The sequence below is a fragment of the Bos grunniens genome, chromosome 11 (genome assembly GCF_055505025.1).
Source record: "Bos grunniens cultivar Pamir isolate PY7600 chromosome 11, Bosgru_T2T1.0, whole genome shotgun sequence".
NCBI lineage: Eukaryota > Metazoa > Chordata > Mammalia > Artiodactyla > Bovidae > Bos > Bos grunniens.
This window is the reverse complement of record NC_141175.1, coordinates 434,079-455,528: the sequence shown is the minus strand read 5'-3', so window position 1 is coordinate 455,528 and position 21,450 is coordinate 434,079. Positions and strand designations below refer to the sequence as shown.

Sequence of the window (21,450 nt, the reverse complement as noted above, 5' to 3'; positions counted from 1 at the left end):
GCTAGGACCCTGAACGCTAGAAGAGTGTCCAGTGAGAACGCATAGAAATTGGGGAGGACCTCGCTGGAGCGCAAAGTTGAGGCAAGGGTTTATTGTTGTCCGGGGAGGGGTTGTCCTCAGGCAGGGGTCTGGGGTCGGGAGACCCCTAAAGGGGAGAGGTTCGGTGGGCAGACATATGTTTCCACACGTGTGTTAGGATGTGAATGGTGAGCCCACGGAAGTCCTGTGCAGCCGGCATTTGTGTGCTGAACTTGGAAGCCCCGCAGTGAATCTCTAGCGGGCAAGGCTGGAAGGCCCAATGCCCCCGAATCATTTGCATCCTGAGCCCTTTGGTCCAGGGGGTCAGGTCGGAAGTGCGTGTGGGGCCTCGTCAAGGGGAATTCCCCGAGAAAAGTGTGGGTGGTTGGATGGCGGGAGTGGGAGTGGGCACGCCCTCGGCCGCCTCAGCCAATGAGGAGCCTGCACGTGCGGGGGTGGGGCTGTGGGGAAGCCCCCAAAGGCCCGAGGGGGCGGGGCCCAGGCCCTTTTCTGGAGCCGGACCGTCTGAGGGAAGGAGGCGTCGGCGTGCAGCTGCAGGTAGGAGATGGAAACCCTCGTGGGCCTTGTGTGCAGAGCCCCGGGGGCTGCTTCTGAGCACGGGGGAGGTGTGTGTCCGTCTCCCTTCGACGTCTTCCCCGGAGGGCAAGGTTGTGGGCCCAGCGCCGCTGGTGCGGATGCCCTTCGGGGACCCTCTGTCCCTGAGGGGCCGTCGCCGGCGCTTGGGCGTCCCCAGCGGGGTGACTTGGCTCCTGGGTCAGCAGGGCTGACGCCTGGCCAGAAAGGCGCCCTGAGTTGGAAGGGGCCGTGGGGGGTGGGGGCTGGGCTTCAGAACCTGGGGAACACCTGCTACGTGAATGCGGCGCTGCAGTGTCTGAGCCACACGCCGCCCCTGGCCAGCTGGATGGTGTCCCAGCAGCACGCCACCCTCTGTCCGGCCCGCAGCGCCTGCACGCTCTGTGCCATGCGAGCTCACGTGACCCGAGCCCTCCTTCACGCGGGAGAGGTGATCCGGCCCCGCAAGGACCTGCTGGCGGGCTTCCACAGACACCAGCAGGAAGATGCCCACGAGTTTCTGATGTTCACTCTGAATGCCATGCAGCAAGGGTGCTTGAGTGCATCCCAGCCGTCGGGCCACGCCTCCGAGGACACCACCGTCATCCGTCAGATCTTCGGCGGGACCTGGAGGTCTCAGATCCAGTGTCTCCGCTGCCTCGGTGTCTCGGACACGTTCGACCCTTATCTGGACATCAGCCTGGATATCACGGCGGCTCAGAGTGTGGAGCAAGCTCTGAGAGAGCTGGTGAAGCCCGAGAAGCTGGACGCGGACAATGCCTATGACTGTGGCGTCTGTCTCCGGAAGGTGCCTGCCACCAAGAGGTTGGCTTTGCACAGCACCTCCCAGGTCCTGGTGCTGGTGCTGAAGCGGTTCACACCGGTGAGCGGGGCCAAAAGGGCTCAGGAGGTGCGCTATCCCCAGTGCTTGGACCTGCAGCCCTACACGTCCGAGCGGAAGGCAGGGCCACTGGGCTACGTGCTCTATGCCGTGCTGGTGCACTCCGGGTGGAGCTGTGAGCGAGGACACTACTTCTGTTACGTCCGAGCGGGCAACGGCCAATGGTATAAGATGGACGATGCCAAGGTGACCGCCTGTGACGAGACCGCTGCCCTGAGCCAGAGTGCCTACGTCCTGTTCTACGCCCGGGAGGGTGCGTGGGAAGGGGGCGCTGGGGGAGGGGCAGCGGCCCCCGTCGGGGCTGACCCCACAGACCCCGGGCAGCCTGCAGGAGACGCCAGCGGCAGAGCTCCTGGGTCGGAGGAGTCCCCGGGGGACACAGCGGTCGAAGGGATGAGCTTCGAGCAGTGGAGACGCCTGCAAGAACACAGCCGACCGAAGCCGGCCTTGGAGCTGCGGAAGGTCCAGTCTGCCCTGCCTGCCGGCGCAGTCGTGATTCACCAGTCCAAACACGGAGGAGGGAGAAACCGCACGCCGCCCCAACAGGAGCACGAGCGGCTCGACCGTCCCAGCACGGACACCCCGCCTCCGGGGCCGAAGAACGTCGGCAACGGCCCTTGTGCCAGCGGGAGGGCCAGAGCCACCAAGGGGAAGAACAAGAAGCCGCGGCCGTCTCTGGGGCTGTGGCGGTAGGTCGGCTCTGACGCACATGCGTGCAGACGCCCAGGCACACGCTGTGTGCGGCACGCCCTGTGTGACGCACCAAGAGTTCCGACGAGGAGCGGGTTCCTCTCGGCCGTGTGCGTGATGCAGCCTCCTGGGGAAAAGCGGGGCCTGGAGTGTGCCCGGGGTCTCGGTGTTCACTTGGGACGGGCTCGTGCCTGAGCGGCTGAGCTCTCGAGGGCTGGCTCTGCTGGGAAGTCGCTGGAGAGGATGGGGTGATGGGGTGCATGAGCGGGCCTGGGCACGGTCCGAGGGCCTCCCACTTCTGCGAGGGTGGGAGAGTCCTCTCGGGATGGGACTTTGGGTGTGGGTTTGCCTTTCGTTCCCCGTCTCCGTTCCCTGGCCGCACCGCTGGCCTCGGGTGAGTGACGCGGCCTGGAGACGCCTCACAGAGCGCTCACAGCCAGCCGAGCAAGGAGAAGATCTCGGGAGCCCTTCGGGGGGCAGGGAAGAGCGGGTGCAGGTCCATGAACCGTCTCCTTCCGGTCGGTCAGGCTCTCGAAAATGCCCCAGACGTCGAGAGGCGTCCGGGGAGAAGACGGGCAAGCAGCCTTTATGGGTGTCTGTCCTTGGGAGGCCTCGTGCTACTTGGCGGAGGGTCCGGCAGGAATGAGGCGGGGATGCGCGCGTCCCCGGCACGACGCTCGTCCGCAAAGATCCCTGGGGCTCCATGTCCGGTGCAAGGAGTACGCTGGAGAAGCTCCAAGTGCCAAACAGGAGAAGCGATCCACAAGGCCATGAGCACCGCCACCAGCACCACCAGCACCACCAGCACCACCAGCACCAACACGAAGGCCAAGGGGAGAAAGGCAACCCAACCAGTCCCAAAGAAACTTCTCCACCAGCATCGCACCGGTGCCTGAGTGGAGATATGTCGCGCCACGTTCATTTCTGAAAGCAAAGGTCCTCCCCGCACTGAGGAAAGACCCGAGCCTACCCTAGATTGTGATAGCAAGACAACTGGACTTCCGACTCTGCCCGTCCTGTCTGGCAGTCTCATCCAGCTGGGCCCCGGGCAAACGCCTCTGGACGCGAGGAGATGCGGCCGGCCTCCAAAGTGCCTGGGGCGGTGGGGAAGCTGTCCTCCCCTAGCTGCTTTCTCGACTGCCTCATGGGCCCGTGACCCGCTGGAGGGGCACCTGAGGCCCCTTAGCGACCACCTCTCGCGTTTTTCTTTCTTTGGCTTGGCTGATGGCTTCAAACCCCAAACCCTCCATCAAACGGCAGACCGGGAATTTGCGATGGAACATCTCCGACCTCGAGGGCCAACTCTGGCTCCTGACTGCGCTAGTCGGCGTGGCAAGGAACAGAGAACGTTCCGATGGCTTGTTTCCCCCGCATGGCTACCTACGCCGCACCATGCCCTCCGCACGTAGAGAGGACAAAGAATGATGAGCAGTATCTTCCCCCGAGAACACGAGCAAGCGTGCCCTGCACGAGGAAGCGGAGCCACCCACAGTCCGCCCTCATCATCAGCACGCATCTTCCTCCGCCCCATCGTCTCAAATGGACTTACTGCTTGCCCCATCCACACCCTCTGAAGAAGGAGGAGGAGGAGGAGGAGGAGGAGGAGGAGGAGAATGTCGATGGGGGTGGCGTGACACAGGGAATGGGAAGGTGGCCTTATGCTGGGCGAAATCCGTGCAAAAGAGAGAAAAATCCTGGCTGATCTCGTTTCTCTGTGCCATGGGAAGGAGGTAAGAGGACAGCAAGGGTGTGAGCACTTGGATCATAAAGCACAAAGCGGTAGGCTCCTAGGATGGGATGGGGGGAGCGGGAGGTGGGAGGGGTGCAATAGGCTAAGGAAGTAAACGGGGTCAGGGCCCTTCTTTCCTAGTAAGGACCAACGGAATCAACACTCCAGCTATGGTAAACCTGTGGACGGTCAAACCCCCATAGTCCTGGAAGGCAAGCATAATGTCCAGGACGGGAGAGCAAACAAACACACGTCACACACCGAGAAGGAAAGCAACAGTCATCCTCCTCCAGGAGGGAAACCTTTTTTATACCTTGAGTTATACCGCATTTTGAGCCCCGGAATTCGAAAGACGACTGTATGAGTCAACTAGTGTATATAAAAGAGAGAAAGAGAATAAAAGCAACAAAAAAATAACAAAATGAACACAAAATTTAAAAAAAAAGTTTAAAAATAAATGAAAAAAAAAAAAAAAAACTCAAAAAACCCTAAAACACCAAGCAGGAAAAAAGAAAAAAAAAAAGTAAATGATAAAGGAAAAAGGAAAAGGAAGAACAAAGGGCAGCGGAGAGAGAAAAGGAGCTGCAGAAATGAATCCAAAGTTGCAGGAAGCCTATGCCTTTCTAAATGAGCTCGCTTTGGGTCTTGAGCAACGGCCCTGAAGGGAGAAAAGCATATGTGGCACTCTGCTGGCATCTTTTGGTGCTAGGACCCTGAACGCTAGAAGAGTGTCCAGTGAGAACGCATAGAAATTGGGGAGGACCTCGCTGGAGCGCAAAGATGAGGCAAGGGTTTATTGTTGTCCGGGGAGGGGTTGTCCTCAGGCAGGGGTCTGGGGTCGGGAGACCCCTAAAGGGGAGAGGTTCGGTGGGCAGACATATGTTTCCACACGTGTGTTAGGATGTGAATGGTGAGCCCACGGAAGTCCTGTGCAGCCGGCATTTGTGTGCTGAACTCGGAAGCCCCGCAGTGAATCTCTAGCGGGCAAGGCTGGAAGGCCCAATGCCCCCGAATCATTTGCATCCTGAGCCCTTTGGTCCAGGGGGTCAGGTCGGAAGTGCGTGTGGGGCCTCGTCAAGGGGAATTCCCCGAGAAAAGTGTGGGTGGTTGGATGGCGGGAGTGGGAGTGGGCACGCCCTCGGCCGCCTCAGCCAATGAGGAGCCTGCACGTGCGGGGATGGGGCTGTGGAGAAGCCCCCAAAGGCCCGAGGGGGCGGGGCCCAGGCCCTTTTCTGGAGCCGGACCGTCTGAGGGAAGGAGGCGTCGGCGTGCAGCTGCAGGTAGGAGATGGAAACCCTCGTGGGCCTTGTGTGCAGAGCCCCGGGGGCTGCTTCTGAGCACGGGGGAGGTGTGTGTCCGTCTCCCTTCGACGTCTTCCCCGGAGGGCAAGGTTGTGGGCCCAGCGCCGCTGGTGCGGATGCCCTTCGGGGACCCTCTGTCCCTGAGGGGCCGTCGCCGGCGCTTGGGCGTCCCCAGCGGGGTGACTTGGCTCCTGGGTCAGCAGGGCTGACGCCTGGCCAGAAAGGCGCCCTGAGTTGGAAGGGGCCGTGGGGGGTGGGGGCTGGGCTTCAGAACCTGGGGAACACCTGCTACGTGAATGCGGCGCTGCAGTGTCTGAGCCACACGCCGCCCCTGGCCAGCTGGATGGTGTCCCAGCAGCACGCCACCCTCTGTCCGGCCCGCAGCGCCTGCACGCTCTGTGCCATGCGAGCTCACGTGACCCGAGCCCTCCTTCACGCGGGAGAGGTGATCCGGCCCCGCAAGGACCTGCTGGCGGGCTTCCACAGACACCAGCAGGAAGATGCCCACGAGTTTCTGATGTTCACTCTGAATGCCATGCAGCAAGGGTGCTTGAGTGCATCCCAGCCGTCGGGCCACGCCTCCGAGGACACCACCGTCATCCGTCAGATCTTCGGCGGGACCTGGAGGTCTCAGATCCAGTGTCTCCGCTGCCTCGGTGTCTCGGACACGTTCGACCCTTATCTGGACATCAGCCTGGATATCACGGCGGCTCAGAGTGTGGAGCAAGCTCTGAGAGAGCTGGTGAAGCCCGAGAAGCTGGACGCGGACAATGCCTATGACTGTGGCGTCTGTCTCCGGAAGGTGCCTGCCACCAAGAGGTTGGCTTTGCACAGCACCTCCCAGGTCCTGGTGCTGGTGCTGAAGCGGTTCACACCGGTGAGCGGGGCCAAAAGGGCTCAGGAGGTGCGCTATCCCCAGTGCTTGGACCTGCAGCCCTACACGTCCGAGCGGAAGGCAGGGCCACTGGGCTACGTGCTCTATGCCGTGCTGGTGCACTCCGGGTGGAGCTGTGAGCGAGGACACTACTTCTGTTACGTCCGAGCGGGCAACGGCCAATGGTATAAGATGGACGATGCCAAGGTGACCGCCTGTGACGAGACCGCTGCCCTGAGCCAGAGCGCCTACGTCCTGTTCTACGCCCGGGAGGGTGCGTGGGAAGGGGGCGCTGGGGGAGGGGCAGCGGCCCCCGTCGGGGCTGACCCCACAGACCCCGGGCAGCCTGCAGGAGACGCCAGCGGCAGAGCTCCTGGGTCGGAGGAGTCCCCGGGGGACACAGCGGTCGAAGGGATGAGCTTCGAGCAGTGGAGACGCCTGCAAGAACACAGCCGACCGAAGCCGGCCTTGGAGCTGCGGAAGGTCCAGTCTGCCCTGCCTGCCGGCGCAGTCGTGATTCACCAGTCCAAACACGGAGGAGGGAGAAACCGCACGCCGCCCCAACAGGAGCACGAGCGGCTCGACCGTCCCAGCACGGACGCCCCGCCTCCGGGGCCGAAGAACGTCGGCAACGGCCCTTGTGCCAGCGGGAGGGCCAGAGCCACCAAGGGGAAGAACAAGAAGCCGCGGCCGTCTCTGGGGCTGTGGCGGTAGGTCGGCTCTGACGCACATGCGTGCAGACGCCCAGGCACACGCTGTGTGCGGCACGCCCTGTGTGACGCACCAAGAGTTCCGACGAGGAGCGGGTTCCTCTCGGCCGTGTGCGTGATGCAGCCTCCTGGGGAAAAGCGGGGCCTGGAGTGTGCCCGGGGTCTCGGTGTTCACTTGGGACGGGCTCGTGCCTGAGCGGCTGAGCTCTCGAGGGCTGGCTCTGCTGGGAAGTCGCTGGAGAGGATGGGGTGATGGGGTGATGGGGTGCATGAGCGGGCCTGGGCACGGTCCGAGGGCCTCCCACTTCTGCGAGGGTGGGAGAGTCCTCTCGGGATGGGACTTTGGGTGTGGGTTTGCCTTTCGTTCCCCGTCTCCGTTCCCTGGCCGCACCGCTGGCCTCGGGTGAGTGACGCGGCCTGGAGACGCCTCACAGAGCGCTCACAGCCAGCCGAGCAAGGAGAAGATCTCGGGAGCCCTTCGGGGGGCAGGGAAGAGCGGGTGCAGGTCCATGAACCGTCTCCTTCCGGCCGGTCAGGCTCTCGAAAATGCCCCAGACGTCGAGAGGCGTCCGGGGAGAAGACGGGCAAGCAGCCTTTATGGGTGTCTGTCCTTGGGAGGCCTCGTGCTACTTGGCGGAGGGTCCGGCAGGAATGAGGCGGGGATGCGCGCGTCCCCGGCACGACGCTCGTCCGCAAAGATCCCTGGGGCTCCATGTCCGGTGCAAGGAGTACGCTGGAGAAGCTCCAAGTGCCAAACAGGAGAAGCGATCCACAAGGCCATGAGCACCGCCACCAGCACCACCAGCACCACCAGCACCAACACGAAGGCCAAGGGGAGAAAGGCAACCCAACCAGTCCCAAAGAAACTTCTCCACCAGCATCGCACCGGTGCCTGAGTGGAGATATGTCGCGCCACGTTCATTTCTGAAAGCAAAGGTCCTCCCCGCACTGAGGAAAGACCCGAGCCTACCCTAGATTGTGATAGCAAGACAACTGGACTTCCGACTCTGCCCGTCCTGTCTGGCAGTCTCATCCAGCTGGGCCCCGGGCAAACGCCTCTGGACGCGAGGAGATGCGGCCGGCCTCCAAAGTGCCTGGGGCGGTGGGGAAGCTGTCCTCCCCTAGCTGCTTTCTCGACTGCCTCATGGGCCCGTGACCCGCTGGAGGGGCACCTGAGGCCCCTTAGCGACCACCTCTCGCGTTTTTCTTTCTTTGGCTTGGCTGATGGCTTCAAACCCCAAACCCTCCATCAAACGGCAGACCGGGAATTTGCGATGGAACATCTCCGACCTCGAGGGCCAACTCTGGCTCCTGACTGCGCTAGTCGGCGTGGCAAGGAACAGAGAACGTTCCGATGGCTTGTTTCCCCCGCATGGCTACCTACGCCGCACCATGCCCTCCGCACGTAGAGAGGACAAAGAATGATGAGCAGTATCTTCCCCCGAGAACACGAGCAAGCGTGCCCTGCACGAGGAAGCGGAGCCACCCACAGTCCGCCCTCATCATCAGCACGCATCTTCCTCCGCCCCATCGTCTCAAATGGACTTACTGCTTGCCCCATCCACACCCTCTGAAGAAGGAGGAGGAGGAGGAGGAGGAGGAGGAGGAGAATGTCGATGGGGGTGGCGTGACACAGGGAATGGGAAGGTGGCCTTATGCTGGGCGAAATCCGTGCAAAAGAGAGAAAAATCCTGGCTGATCTCGTTTCTCTGTGCCATGGGAAGGAGGTAAGAGGACAGCAAGGGTGTGAGCACTTGGATCATAAAGCACAAAGCGGTAGGCTCCTAGGATGGGATGGGGGGAGCGGGAGGTGGGAGGGGTGCAATAGGCTAAGGAAGTAAACGGGGTCAGGGCCCTTCTTTCCTAGTAAGGACCAACGGAATCAACACTCCAGCTATGGTAAACCTGTGGACGGTCAAACCCCCATAGTCCTGGAAGGCAAGCATAATGTCCAGGACGGGAGAGCAAACAAACACATGTCACACACCGAGAAGGAAAGCAACAGTCATCCTCCTCCAGGAGGGAAACCTTTTTTATACCTTGAGTTATACCGCATTTTGAGCCCCGGAATTCGAAAGACGACTGTATGAGTCAACTAGTGTATATAAAAGAGAGAAAGAGAATAAAAGCAACAAAAAAATAACAAAATGAACACAAAATTTAAAAAAAAAAGTTTAAAAATAAATGGAAAAAAAAAAAAAACTCAAAAAACCCTAAAACACCAAGCAGGAAAAAAAAAAAAAAAGTAAATGATAAAGGAAGAAGGAAAAGGAAGAACAAAGGGCAGCGGAGAGAGAAAAGGAGCTGCAGAAATGAATCCAAAGTTGCAGGAAGCCTATGCCTTTCTAAATGAGCTCGCTTTGGGTCTTGAGCAACGGCCCTGAAGGGAGAAAAGCATATGTGGCACTCTGCTGGCATCTTTTGGTGCTAGGACCCTGAACGCTAGAAGAGTGTCCAGTGAGAACGCATAGAAATTGGGGAGGACCTCGCTGGAGCACAAAGATGAGGCAAGGGTTTATTGTTGTCCGGGGAGGGGTTGTCCTCAGGCAGGGGTCTGGGGTCGGGAGACCCCTAAAGGGGAGAGGTTCGGTGGGCAGACATATGTTTCCACACGTGTGTTAGGATGTGAATGGTGAGCCCACGGAAGTCCTGTGCAGCCGGCATTTGTGTGCTGAACTTGGAAGCCCCGCAGTGAATCTCTAGCGGGCAAGGCTGGAAGGCCCAATGCCCCCGAATCATTTGCATCCTGAGCCCTTTGGTCCAGGGGGTCAGGTCGGAAGTGCGTGTGGGGCCTCGTCAAGGGGAATTCCCCGAGGAAAGTGTGGGTGGTTGGATGGCGGGAGTGGGAGTGGGCACGCCCTCGGCCGCCTCAGCCAATGAGGAGCCTGCACGTGCGGGGGTGGGGCTGTGGGGAAGCCCCCAAAGGCCCGAGGGGGCGGGGCCCAGGCCCTTTTCTGGAGCCGGACCGTCTGAGGGAAGGAGGCGTCGGCGTGCAGCTGCAGGTAGGAGATGGAAACCCTCGTGGGCCTTGTGTGCAGAGCCCCGGGGGCTGCTTCTGAGCACGGGGGAGGTGTGTGTCCGTCTCCCTTCGACGTCTTCCCCGGAGGGCAAGGTTGTGGGCCCAGCGCCGCTGGTGCGGATGCCCTTCGGGGACCCTCTGTCCCTGAGGGGCCGTCGCCGGCGCTTGGGCGTCCCCAGCGGGGTGACTTGGCTCCTGGGTCAGCAGGGCTGACGCCTGGCCAGAAAGGCGCCCTGAGTTGGAAGGGGCCGTGGGGGGTGGGGGCTGGGCTTCAGAACCTGGGGAACACCTGCTACGTGAATGCGGCGCTGCAGTGTCTGAGCCACACGCCGCCCCTGGCCAGCTGGATGGTGTCCCAGCAGCACGCCACCCTCTGTCCGGCCCGCAGCGCCTGCACGCTCTGTGCCATGCGAGCTCACGTGACCCGAGCCCTCCTTCACGCGGGAGAGGTGATCCGGCCCCGCAAGGACCTGCTGGCGGGCTTCCACAGACACCAGCAGGAAGATGCCCACGAGTTTCTGATGTTCACTCTGAATGCCATGCAGCAAGGGTGCTTGAGTGCATCCCAGCCGTCGGGCCACGCCTCCGAGGACACCACCGTCATCCGTCAGATCTTCGGCGGGACCTGGAGGTCTCAGATCCAGTGTCTCCGCTGCCTCGGTGTCTCGGACACGTTCGACCCTTATCTGGACATCAGCCTGGATATCACGGCGGCTCAGAGTGTGGAGCAAGCTCTGAGAGAGCTGGTGAAGCCCGAGAAGCTGGACGCGGACAATGCCTATGACTGTGGCGTCTGTCTCCGGAAGGTGCCTGCCACCAAGAGGTTGGCTTTGCACAGCACCTCCCAGGTCCTGGTGCTGGTGCTGAAGCGGTTCACACCGGTGAGCGGGGCCAAAAGGGCTCAGGAGGTGCGCTATCCCCAGTGCTTGGACCTGCAGCCCTACACGTCCGAGCGGAAGGCAGGGCCACTGGGCTACGTGCTCTATGCCGTGCTGGTGCACTCCGGGTGGAGCTGTGAGCGAGGACACTACTTCTGTTACGTCCGAGCGGGCAACGGCCAATGGTATAAGATGGACGATGCCAAGGTGACCGCCTGTGACGAGACCGCTGCCCTGAGCCAGAGCGCCTACGTCCTGTTCTACGCCCGGGAGGGTGCGTGGGAAGGGGGCGCTGGGGGAGGGGCAGCGGCCCCCGTCGGGGCTGACCCCACAGACCCCGGGCAGCCTGCAGGAGACGCCAGCGGCAGAGCTCCTGGGTCGGAGGAGTCCCCGGGGGACACAGCGGTCGAAGGGATGAGCTTCGAGCAGTGGAGACGCCTGCAAGAACACAGCCGACCGAAGCCGGCCTTGGAGCTGCGGAAGGTCCAGTCTGCCCTGCCTGCCGGCGCAGTCGTGATTCACCAGTCCAAACACGGAGGAGGGAGAAACCGCACGCCGCCCCAACAGGAGCACGAGCGGCTCGACCGTCCCAGCACGGACGCCCCGCCTCCGGGGCCGAAGAACGTCGGCAACGGCCCTTGTGCCAGCGGGAGGGCCAGAGCCACCAAGGGGAAGAACAAGAAGCCGCGGCCGTCTCTGGGGCTGTGGCGGTAGGTCGGCTCTGACGCACATGCGTGCAGACGCCCAGGCACACGCTGTGTGCGGCACGCCCTGTGTGACGCACCAAGAGTTCCGACGAGGAGCGGGTTCCTCTCGGCCGTGTGCGTGATGCAGCCTCCTGGGGAAAAGCGGGGCCTGGAGTGTGCCCGGGGTCTCGGTGTTCACTTGGGACGGGCTCGTGCCTGAGCGGCTGAGCTCTCGAGGGCTGGCTCTGCTGGGAAGTCGCTGGAGAGGATGGGGTGATGGGGTGATGGGGTGCATGAGCGGGCCTGGGCACGGTCCGAGGGCCTCCCACTTCTGCGAGGGTGGGAGAGTCCTCTCGGGATGGGACTTTGGGTGTGGGTTTGCCTTTCGTTCCCCGTCTCCGTTCCCTGGCCGCACCGCTGGCCTCGGGTGAGTGACGCGGCCTGGAGACGCCTCACAGAGCGCTCACAGCCAGCCGAGCAAGGAGAAGATCTCGGGAGCCCTTCGGGGGGCAGGGAAGAGCGGGTGCAGGTCCATGAACCGTCTCCTTCCGGCCGGTCAGGCTCTCGAAAATGCCCCAGACGTCGAGAGGCGTCCGGGGAGAAGACGGGCAAGCAGCCTTTATGGGTGTCTGTCCTTGGGAGGCCTCGTGCTACTTGGCGGAGGGTCCGGCAGGAATGAGGCGGGGATGCGCGCGTCCCCGGCACGACGCTCGTCCGCAAAGATCCCTGGGGCTCCATGTCCGGTGCAAGGAGTACGCTGGAGAAGCTCCAAGTGCCAAACAGGAGAAGCGATCCACAAGGCCATGAGCACCGCCACCAGCACCACCAGCACCACCAGCACCAACACGAAGGCCAAGGGGAGAAAGGCAACCCAACCAGTCCCAAAGAAACTTCTCCACCAGCATCGCACCGGTGCCTGAGTGGAGATATGTCGCGCCACGTTCATTTCTGAAAGCAAAGGTCCTCCCCGCACTGAGGAAAGACCCGAGCCTACCCTAGATTGTGATAGCAAGACAACTGGACTTCCGACTCTGCCCGTCCTGTCTGGCAGTCTCATCCAGCTGGGCCCCGGGCAAACGCCTCTGGACGCGAGGAGATGCGGCCGGCCTCCAAAGTGCCTGGGGCGGTGGGGAAGCTGTCCTCCCCTAGCTGCTTTCTCGACTGCCTCATGGGCCCGTGACCCGCTGGAGGGGCACCTGAGGCCCCTTAGCGACCACCTCTCGCGTTTTTCTTTCTTTGGCTTGGCTGATGGCTTCAAACCCCAAACCCTCCATCAAACGGCAGACCGGGAATTTGCGATGGAACATCTCCGACCTCGAGGGCCAACTCTGGCTCCTGACTGCGCTAGTCGGCGTGGCAAGGAACAGAGAACGTTCCGATGGCTTGTTTCCCCCGCATGGCTACCTACGCCGCACCATGCCCTCCGCACGTAGAGAGGACAAAGAATGATGAGCAGTATCTTCCCCCGAGAACACGAGCAAGCGTGCCCTGCACGAGGAAGCGGAGCCACCCACAGTCCGCCCTCATCATCAGCACGCATCTTCCTCCGCCCCATCGTCTCAAATGGACTTACTGCTTGCCCCATCCACACCCTCTGAAGAAGGAGGAGGAGGAGGAGGAGGAGGAGGAGGAGAATGTCGATGGGGGTGGCGTGACACAGGGAATGGGAAGGTGGCCTTATGCTGGGCGAAATCCGTGCAAAAGAGAGAAAAATCCTGGCTGATCTCGTTTCTCTGTGCCATGGGAAGGAGGTAAGAGGACAGCAAGGGTGTGAGCACTTGGATCATAAAGCACAAAGCGGTAGGCTCCTAGGATGGGATGGGGGGAGCGGGAGGTGGGAGGGGTGCAATAGGCTAAGGAAGTAAACGGGGTCAGGGCCCTTCTTTCCTAGTAAGGACCAACGGAATCAACACTCCAGCTATGGTAAACCTGTGGACGGTCAAACCCCCATAGTCCTGGAAGGCAAGCATAATGTCCAGGACGGGAGAGCAAACAAACACATGTCACACACCGAGAAGGAAAGCAACAGTCATCCTCCTCCAGGAGGGAAACCTTTTTTATACCTTGAGTTATACCGCATTTTGAGCCCCGGAATTCGAAAGACGACTGTATGAGTCAACTAGTGTATATAAAAGAGAGAAAGAGAATAAAAGCAACAAAAAAATAACAAAATGAACACAAAATTTAAAAAAAAAAGTTTAAAAATAAATGGAAAAAAAAAAAAAACTCAAAAAACCCTAAAACACCAAGCAGGAAAAAAAAAAAAAAAGTAAATGATAAAGGAAGAAGGAAAAGGAAGAACAAAGGGCAGCGGAGAGAGAAAAGGAGCTGCAGAAATGAATCCAAAGTTGCAGGAAGCCTATGCCTTTCTAAATGAGCTCGCTTTGGGTCTTGAGCAACGGCCCTGAAGGGAGAAAAGCATATGTGGCACTCTGCTGGCATCTTTTGGTGCTAGGACCCTGAACGCTAGAAGAGTGTCCAGTGAGAACGCATAGAAATTGGGGAGGACCTCGCTGGAGCACAAAGATGAGGCAAGGGTTTATTGTTGTCCGGGGAGGGGTTGTCCTCAGGCAGGGGTCTGGGGTCGGGAGACCCCTAAAGGGGAGAGGTTCGGTGGGCAGACATATGTTTCCACACGTGTGTTAGGATGTGAATGGTGAGCCCACGGAAGTCCTGTGCAGCCGGCATTTGTGTGCTGAACTCGGAAGCCCCGCAGTGAATCTCTAGCGGGCAAGGCTGGAAGGCCCAATGCCCCCGAATCATTTGCATCCTGAGCCCTTTGGTCCAGGGGGTCAGGTCGGAAGTGCGTGTGGGGCCTCGTCAAGGGGAATTCCCCGAGGAAAGTGTGGGTGGTTGGATGGCGGGAGTGGGAGTGGGCACGCCCTCGGCCGCCTCAGCCAATGAGGAGCCTGCACGTGCGGGGGTGGGGCTGTGGGGAAGCCCCCAAAGGCCCGAGGGGGCGGGGCCCAGGCCCTTTTCTGGAGCCGGACCGTCTGAGGGAAGGAGGCGTCGGCGTGCAGCTGCAGGTAGGAGATGGAAACCCTCGTGGGCCTTGTGTGCAGAGCCCCGGGGGCTGCTTCTGAGCACGGGGGAGGTGTGTGTCCGTCTCCCTTCGACGTCTTCCCCGGAGGGCAAGGTTGTGGGCCCAGCGCCGCTGGTGCGGATGCCCTTCGGGGACCCTCTGTCCCTGAGGGGCCGTCGCCGGCGCTTGGGCGTCCCCAGCGGGGTGACTTGGCTCCTGGGTCAGCAGGGCTGACGCCTGGCCAGAAAGGCGCCCTGAGTTGGAAGGGGCCGTGGGGGGTGGGGGCTGGGCTTCAGAACCTGGGGAACACCTGCTACGTGAATGCGGCGCTGCAGTGTCTGAGCCACACGCCGCCCCTGGCCAGCTGGATGGTGTCCCAGCAGCACGCCACCCTCTGTCCGGCCCGCAGCGCCTGCACGCTCTGTGCCATGCGAGCTCACGTGACCCGAGCCCTCCTTCACGCGGGAGAGGTGATCCGGCCCCGCAAGGACCTGCTGGCGGGCTTCCACAGACACCAGCAGGAAGATGCCCACGAGTTTCTGATGTTCACTCTGAATGCCATGCAGCAAGGGTGCTTGAGTGCATCCCAGCCGTCGGGCCACGCCTCCGAGGACACCACCGTCATCCGTCAGATCTTCGGCGGGACCTGGAGGTCTCAGATCCAGTGTCTCCGCTGCCTCGGTGTCTCGGACACGTTCGACCCTTATCTGGACATCAGCCTGGATATCACGGCGGCTCAGAGTGTGGAGCAAGCTCTGAGAGAGCTGGTGAAGCCCGAGAAGCTGGACGCGGACAATGCCTATGACTGTGGCGTCTGTCTCCGGAAGGTGCCTGCCACCAAGAGGTTGGCTTTGCACAGCACCTCCCAGGTCCTGGTGCTGGTGCTGAAGCGGTTCACACCGGTGAGCGGGGCCAAAAGGGCTCAGGAGGTGCGCTATCCCCAGTGCTTGGACCTGCAGCCCTACACGTCCGAGCGGAAGGCAGGGCCACTGGGCTACGTGCTCTATGCCGTGCTGGTGCACTCCGGGTGGAGCTGTGAGCGAGGACACTACTTCTGTTACGTCCGAGCGGGCAACGGCCAATGGTATAAGATGGACGATGCCAAGGTGACCGCCTGTGACGAGACCGCTGCCCTGAGCCAGAGCGCCTACGTCCTGTTCTACGCCCGGGAGGGTGCGTGGGAAGGGGGCGCTGGGGGAGGGGCAGCGGCCCCCGTCGGGGCTGACCCCACAGACCCCGGGCAGCCTGCAGGAGACGCCAGCGGCAGAGCTCCTGGGTCGGAGGAGTCCCCGGGGGACACAGCGGTCGAAGGGATGAGCTTCGAGCAGTGGAGACGCCTGCAAGAACACAGCCGACCGAAGCCGGCCTTGGAGCTGCGGAAGGTCCAGTCTGCCCTGCCTGCCGGCGCAGTCGTGATTCACCAGTCCAAACACGGAGGAGGGAGAAACCGCACGCCGCCCCAACAGGAGCACGAGCGGCTCGACCGTCCCAGCACGGACGCCCCGCCTCCGGGGCCGAAGAACGTCGGCAACGGCCCTTGTGCCAGCGGGAGGGCCAGAGCCACCAAGGGGAAGAACAAGAAGCCGCGGCCGTCTCTGGGGCTGTGGCGGTAGGTCGGCTCTGACGCACATGCGTGCAGGCGCCCAGGCACACGCTGTGTGCGGCACGCCCTGTGTGACGCACCAAGAGTTCCGATGAGGAGCGGGTTCCTCTCGGCCGTGTGCGTGATGCAGCCTCCTGGGGAAAAGCGGGGCCTGGAGTGTGCCCGGGGTCTCGGTGTTCACTTGGGACGGGCTCGTGCCTGAGCGGCTGAGCTCTCGAGGGCTGGCTCTGCTGGGAAGTCGCTGGAGAGGATGGGGTGATGGGGTGCATGAGCGGGCCTGGGCACGGTCCGAGGGCCTCCCACTTCTGCGAGGGTGGGAGAGTCCTCTCGGGATGGGACTTTGGGTGTGGGTTTGCCTTTCGTTCCCCGTCTCCGTTCCCTGGCCGCACCGCTGGCCTCGGGTGAGTGACGCGGCCTGGAGACGCCTCACAGAGCGCTCACAGCCAGCCGAGCAAGGAGAAGATCTCGGGAGCCCTTCGGGGGGCAGGGAAGAGCGGGTGCAGGTCCATGAACCGTCTCCTTCCGGCCGGTCAGGCTCTCGAAAATGCCCCAGACGTCGAGAGGCGTCCGGGGAGAAGACGGGCAAGCAGCCTTTATGGGTGTCTGTCCTTGGGAGGCCTCGTGCTACTTGGCGGAGGGTCCGGCAGGAATGAGGCGGGGATGCGCGCGTCCCCGGCACGACGCTCGTCCGCAAAGATCCCTGGGGCTCCATGTCCGGTGCAAGGAGTACGCTGGAGAAGCTCCAAGTGCCAAACAGGAGAAGCGATCCACAAGGCCATGAGCACCGCCACCAGCACCACCAGCACCACCAGCACCACCAGCACCAACACGAAGGCCAAGGGGAGAAAGGCAACCCAACCAGTCCCAAAGAAACTTCTCCACCAGCATCGCACCGGTGCCTGAGTGGAGATATGTCGCGCCACGTTCATTTCTGAAAGCAAAGGTCCTCCCCGCACTGAGGAAAGACCCGAGCCTACCCTAGATTGTGATAGCAAGACAACTGGACTTCCGACTCTGCCCGTCCTGTCTGGCAGTCTCATCCAGCTGGGCCCCGGGCAAACGCCTCTGGACGCGAGGAGATGCGGCCGGCCTCCAAAGTGCCTGGGGCGGTGGGGAAGCTGTCCTCCCCTAGCTGCTTTCTCGACTGCCTCATGGGCCCGTGACCCGCTGGAGGGGCACCTGAGGCCCCTTAGCGACCACCTCTCGCGTTTTTCTTTCTTTGGCTTGGCTGATGGCTTCAAACCCCAAACCCTCCATCAAACGGCAGACCGGGAATTTGCGATGGAACATCTCCGACCTCGAGGGCCAACTCTGGCTCCTGACTGCGCTAGTCGGCGTGGCAAGGAACAGAGAACGTTCCGATGGCTTGTTTCCCCCGCATGGCTACCTACGCCGCACCATGCCCTCCGCACGTAGAGAGGACAAAGAATGATGAGCAGTATCTTCCCCCGAGAACACGAGCAAGCGTGCCCTGCACGAGGAAGCGGAGCCACCCACAGTCCGCCCTCATCATCAGCACGCATCTTCCTCCGCCCCATCGTCTCAAATGGACTTACTGCTTGCCCCATCCACACCCTCTGAAGAAGGAGGAGGAGGAGGAGGAGGAGGAGGAGGAGGAGAATGTCGATGGGGGTGGCGTGACACAGGGAATGGGAAGGTGGCCTTATGCTGGGCGAAATCCGTGCAAAAGAGAGAAAAATCCTGGCTGATCTCGTTTCTCTGTGCCATGGGAAGGAGGTAAGAGGACAGCAAGGGTGTGAGCACTTGGATCATAAAGCACAAAGCGGTAGGCTCCTAGGATGGGATGGGGGGAGCGGGAGGTGGGAGGGGTGCAATAGGCTAAGGAAGTAAACGGGGTCAGGGCCCTTCTTTCCTAGTAAGGACCAACGGAATCAACACTCCAGCTATGGTAAACCTGTGGACGGTCAAACCCCCATAGTCCTGGAAGGCAAGCATAATGTCCAGGACGGGAGAGCAAACAAACACATGTCACACACCGAGAAGGAAAGCAACAGTCATCCTCCTCCAGGAGGGAAACCTTTTTTATACCTTGAGTTATACCGCATTTTGAGCCCCGGAATTCGAAAGACGACTGTATGAGTCAACTAGTGTATATAAAAGAGAGAAAGAGAATAAAAGCAACAAAAAAATAACAAAATGAACACAAAATTTAAAAAAAAAAGTTTAAAAATAAATGGAAAAAAAAAAAAAAACTCAAAAAACCCTAAAACACCAAGCAGGAAAAAAAAAAAAAAAGTAAATGATAAAGGAAGAAGGAAAAGGAAGAACAAAGGGCAGCGGAGAGAGAAAAGGAGCTGCAGAAATGAATCCAAAGTTGCAGGAAGCCTATGCCTTTCTAAATGAGCTCGCTTTGGGTCTTGAGCAACGGCCCTGAAGGGAGAAAAGCATATGTGGCACTCTGCTGGCATCTTTTGGTGCTAGGACCCTGAACGCTAGAAGAGTGTCCAGTGAGAACGCATAGAAATTGGGGAGGACCTCGCTGGAGCGCAAAGATGAGGCAAGGGTTTATTGTTGTCCGGGGAGGGGTTGTCCTCAGGCAGGGGTCTGGGGTCGGGAGACCCCTAAAGGGGAGAGGTTCGGTGGGCAGACATATGTTTCCACACGTGTGTTAGGATGTGAATGGTGAGCCCACGGAAGTCCTGTGCAGCCGGCATTTGTGTGCTGAACTTGGAAGCCCCGCAGTGAATCTCTAACGGGCAAGGCTGGAAGGCCCAATGCCCCCGAATCATTTGCATCCTGAGCCCTTTGGTCCAGGGGGTCAGGTCGGAAGTGCGTGTGGGGCCTCGTCAAGGGGAATTCCCCGAGAAAAGTGTGGGTGGTTGGATGGCGGGAGTGGGAGTGGGCACGCCCTCGGCCGCCTCAGCCAATGAGGAGCCTGCACGTGCGGGGGTGGGGCTGTGGGGAAGCCCCCAAAGGCCCGAGGGGGCGGGGCCCAGGCCCTTTTCTGGAGCCGGACCGTCTGAGGGAAGGAGGCGTCGGCGTGCAGCTGCAGGTAGGAGATGGAAACCCTCGTGGGCCTTGTGTGCAGAGCCCCGGGGGCTGCTTCTGAGCACGGGGGAGGTGTGTGTCCGTCTCCCTTCGACGTCTTCCCCGGAGGGCAAGGTTGTGGGCCCAGCGCCGCTGGTGCGGATGCCCTTCGGGGACCCTCTGTCCCTGAGGGGCCGTCGCCGGCGCTTGGGCGTCCCCAGCGGGGTGACTTGGCTCCTGGGTCAGCAGGGCTGACGCCTGGCCAGAAAGGCGCCCTGAGTTGGAAGGGGCCGTGGGGGGTGGGGGCTGGGCTTCAGAACCTGGGGAACACCTGCTACGTGAATGCGGCGCTGCAGTGTCTGAGCCACACGCCGCCCCTGGCCAGCTGGATGGTGTCCCAGCAGCACGCCACCCTCTGTCCGGCCCGCAGCGCCTGCACGCTCTGTGCCATGCGAGCTCACGTGACCCGAGCCCTCCTTCACGCGGGAGAGGTGATCCGGCCCCGCAAGGACCTGCTGGCGGGCTTCCACAGACACCAGCAGGAAGATGCCCACGAGTTTCTGATGTTCACTCTGAATGCCATGCAGCAAGGGTGCTTGAGTGCATCCCAGCCGTCGGGCCACGCCTCCGAGGACACCACCGTCATCCGTCAGATCTTCGGCGGGACCTGGAGGTCTCAGATCCAGTGTCTCCGCTGCCTCGGTGTCTCGGACACGTTCGACCCTTATCTGGACATCAGCCTGGATATCACGGCGGCTCAGAGTGTGGAGCAAGCTCTGAGAGAGCTGGTGAAGCCCGAGAAGCTGGACGCGGACAATGCCTATGACTGTGGCGTCTGTCTCCGGAAGGTGCCTGCCACCAAGAGGTTGGCTTTGCACAGCACCTCCCAGGTCCTGGTGCTGGTGCTGAAGCGGTTCACACCGGTGAGCGGGGCCAAAAGGGCTCAGGAGGTGCGCTATCCCCAGTGCTTGGACCTGCAGCCCTACACGTCCGAGCGGAAGGCAGGGCCACTGGGCTACGTGCTCTATGCCGTGCTGGTGCACTCCGGGTGGAGCTGTGAGCGAGGACACTACTTCTGTTACGTCCGAGCGGGCAACGGCCAATGGTATAAGATGGACGATGCCAAGGTGACCGCCTGTGACGAGACCGCTGCCCTGAGCCAGAGCGCCTACGTCCTGTTCTACGCCCGGGAGGGTGCGTGGGAAGGGGGCGCTGGGGGAGGGGCAGCGGCCCCCGTCGGGGCTGACCCCACAGACCCCGGGCAGCCTGCAGGAGACGCCAGCGGCAGAGCTCCTGGGTCGGAGGAGTCCCCGGGGGACACAGCGGTCGAAGGGATGAGCTTCGAGCAGTGGAGACGCCTGCAAGAACACAGCCGACCGAAGCCGGCCTTGGAGCTGCGGAAGGTCCAGTCTGCCCTGCCTGCCGGCGCAGTCGTGATTCACCAGTCCAAACACGGAGGAGGGAGAAACCGCACGCCGCCCCAACAGGAGCACGAGCGGCTCGACCGTCCCAGCACGGACGCCCCGCCTCCGGGGCCGAAGAACGTCGGCAACGGCCCTTGTGCCAGCGGGAGGGCCAGAGCCACCAAGGGGAAGAACAAGAAGCCGCGGCCGTCTCTGGGGCTGTGGCGGTAGGTCGGCTCTGACGCACATGCGTGCAGGCGCCCAGGCACACGCTGTGTGCGGCACGCCCTGTGTGACGCACCAAGAGTTCCGATGAGGAGCGGGTTCCTCTCGGCCGTGTGCGTGATGCAGCCTCCTGGGGAAAAGCGGGGCCTGGAGTGTGCCCGGGGTCTCGGTGTTCACTTGGGACGGGCTCGTGCCTGAGCGGCTGAGCTCTCGAGGGCTGGCTCTGCTGGGAAGTCGCTGGAGAGGATGGGGTGATGGGGTGCATGAGCGGGCCTGGGCACGGTCCGAGGGCCTCCCACTTCTGCGAGGGTGGGAGAGTCCTCTCGGGATGGGACTTTGGGTGTGGGTTTGCCTTTCGTTCCCCGTCTCCGTTCCCTGGCCGCACCGCTGGCCTCGGGTGAGTGACGCGGCCTGGAGACGCCTCACAGAGCGCTCACAGCCAGCCGAGCAAGGAGAAGATCTCGGGAGCCCTTCGGGGGGCAGGGAAGAGCGGGTGCAGGTCCATGAACCGTCTCCTTCCGGCCGGTCAGGCTCTCGAAAATGCCCCAGACGTCGAGAGGCGTCCGGGGAGAAGACGGGCAAGCAGCCTTTATGGGTGTCTGTCCTTGGGAGGCCTCGTGCTACTTGGCGGAGGGTCCGGCAGGAATGAGGCGGGGATGCGCGCGTCCCCGGCACGACGCTCGTCCGCAAAGATCCCTGGGGCTCCATGTCCGGTGCAAGGAGTACGCTGGAGAAGCTCCAAGTGCCAAACAGGAGAAGCGATCCACAAGGCCATGAGCACCGCCACCAGCACCACCAGCACCACCAGCACCAACACGAAGGCCAAGGGG

The 21,450-nt window shown here is 61.5% G+C and overlaps 2 protein-coding genes across 2 annotated transcripts; both read left to right on the top strand.

Annotated features, from left to right (window-relative positions):
• Window positions 1-504: 504 nt before the first annotated feature.
• Window positions 505-4,397, top strand: LOC147362175 (ubiquitin carboxyl-terminal hydrolase 17-like protein 6). The gene has a single exon (XM_086323384.1). It carries the CDS (start codon window positions 584-586, stop codon window positions 2,183-2,185), a length of 1,602 nt encoding a protein of 533 aa, XP_086179510.1. The 5' UTR covers window positions 505-583; the 3' UTR covers window positions 2,186-4,397.
• A 668-nt stretch (window positions 4,398-5,065) lies between these two features.
• On the top strand, window positions 5,066-20,185 carry LOC147362174 (uncharacterized; the record flags this gene model as incomplete). Its single annotated transcript, XM_086323904.1, has 4 exons — window positions 5,066-5,114; window positions 10,023-10,967; window positions 14,630-15,574; window positions 19,242-20,185. Coding segments are annotated over exons 1-4 (2,883 nt in total), but the record flags the coding sequence as incomplete, so codon positions are not given.
• Window positions 20,186-21,450: the final 1,265 nt, after the last annotated feature.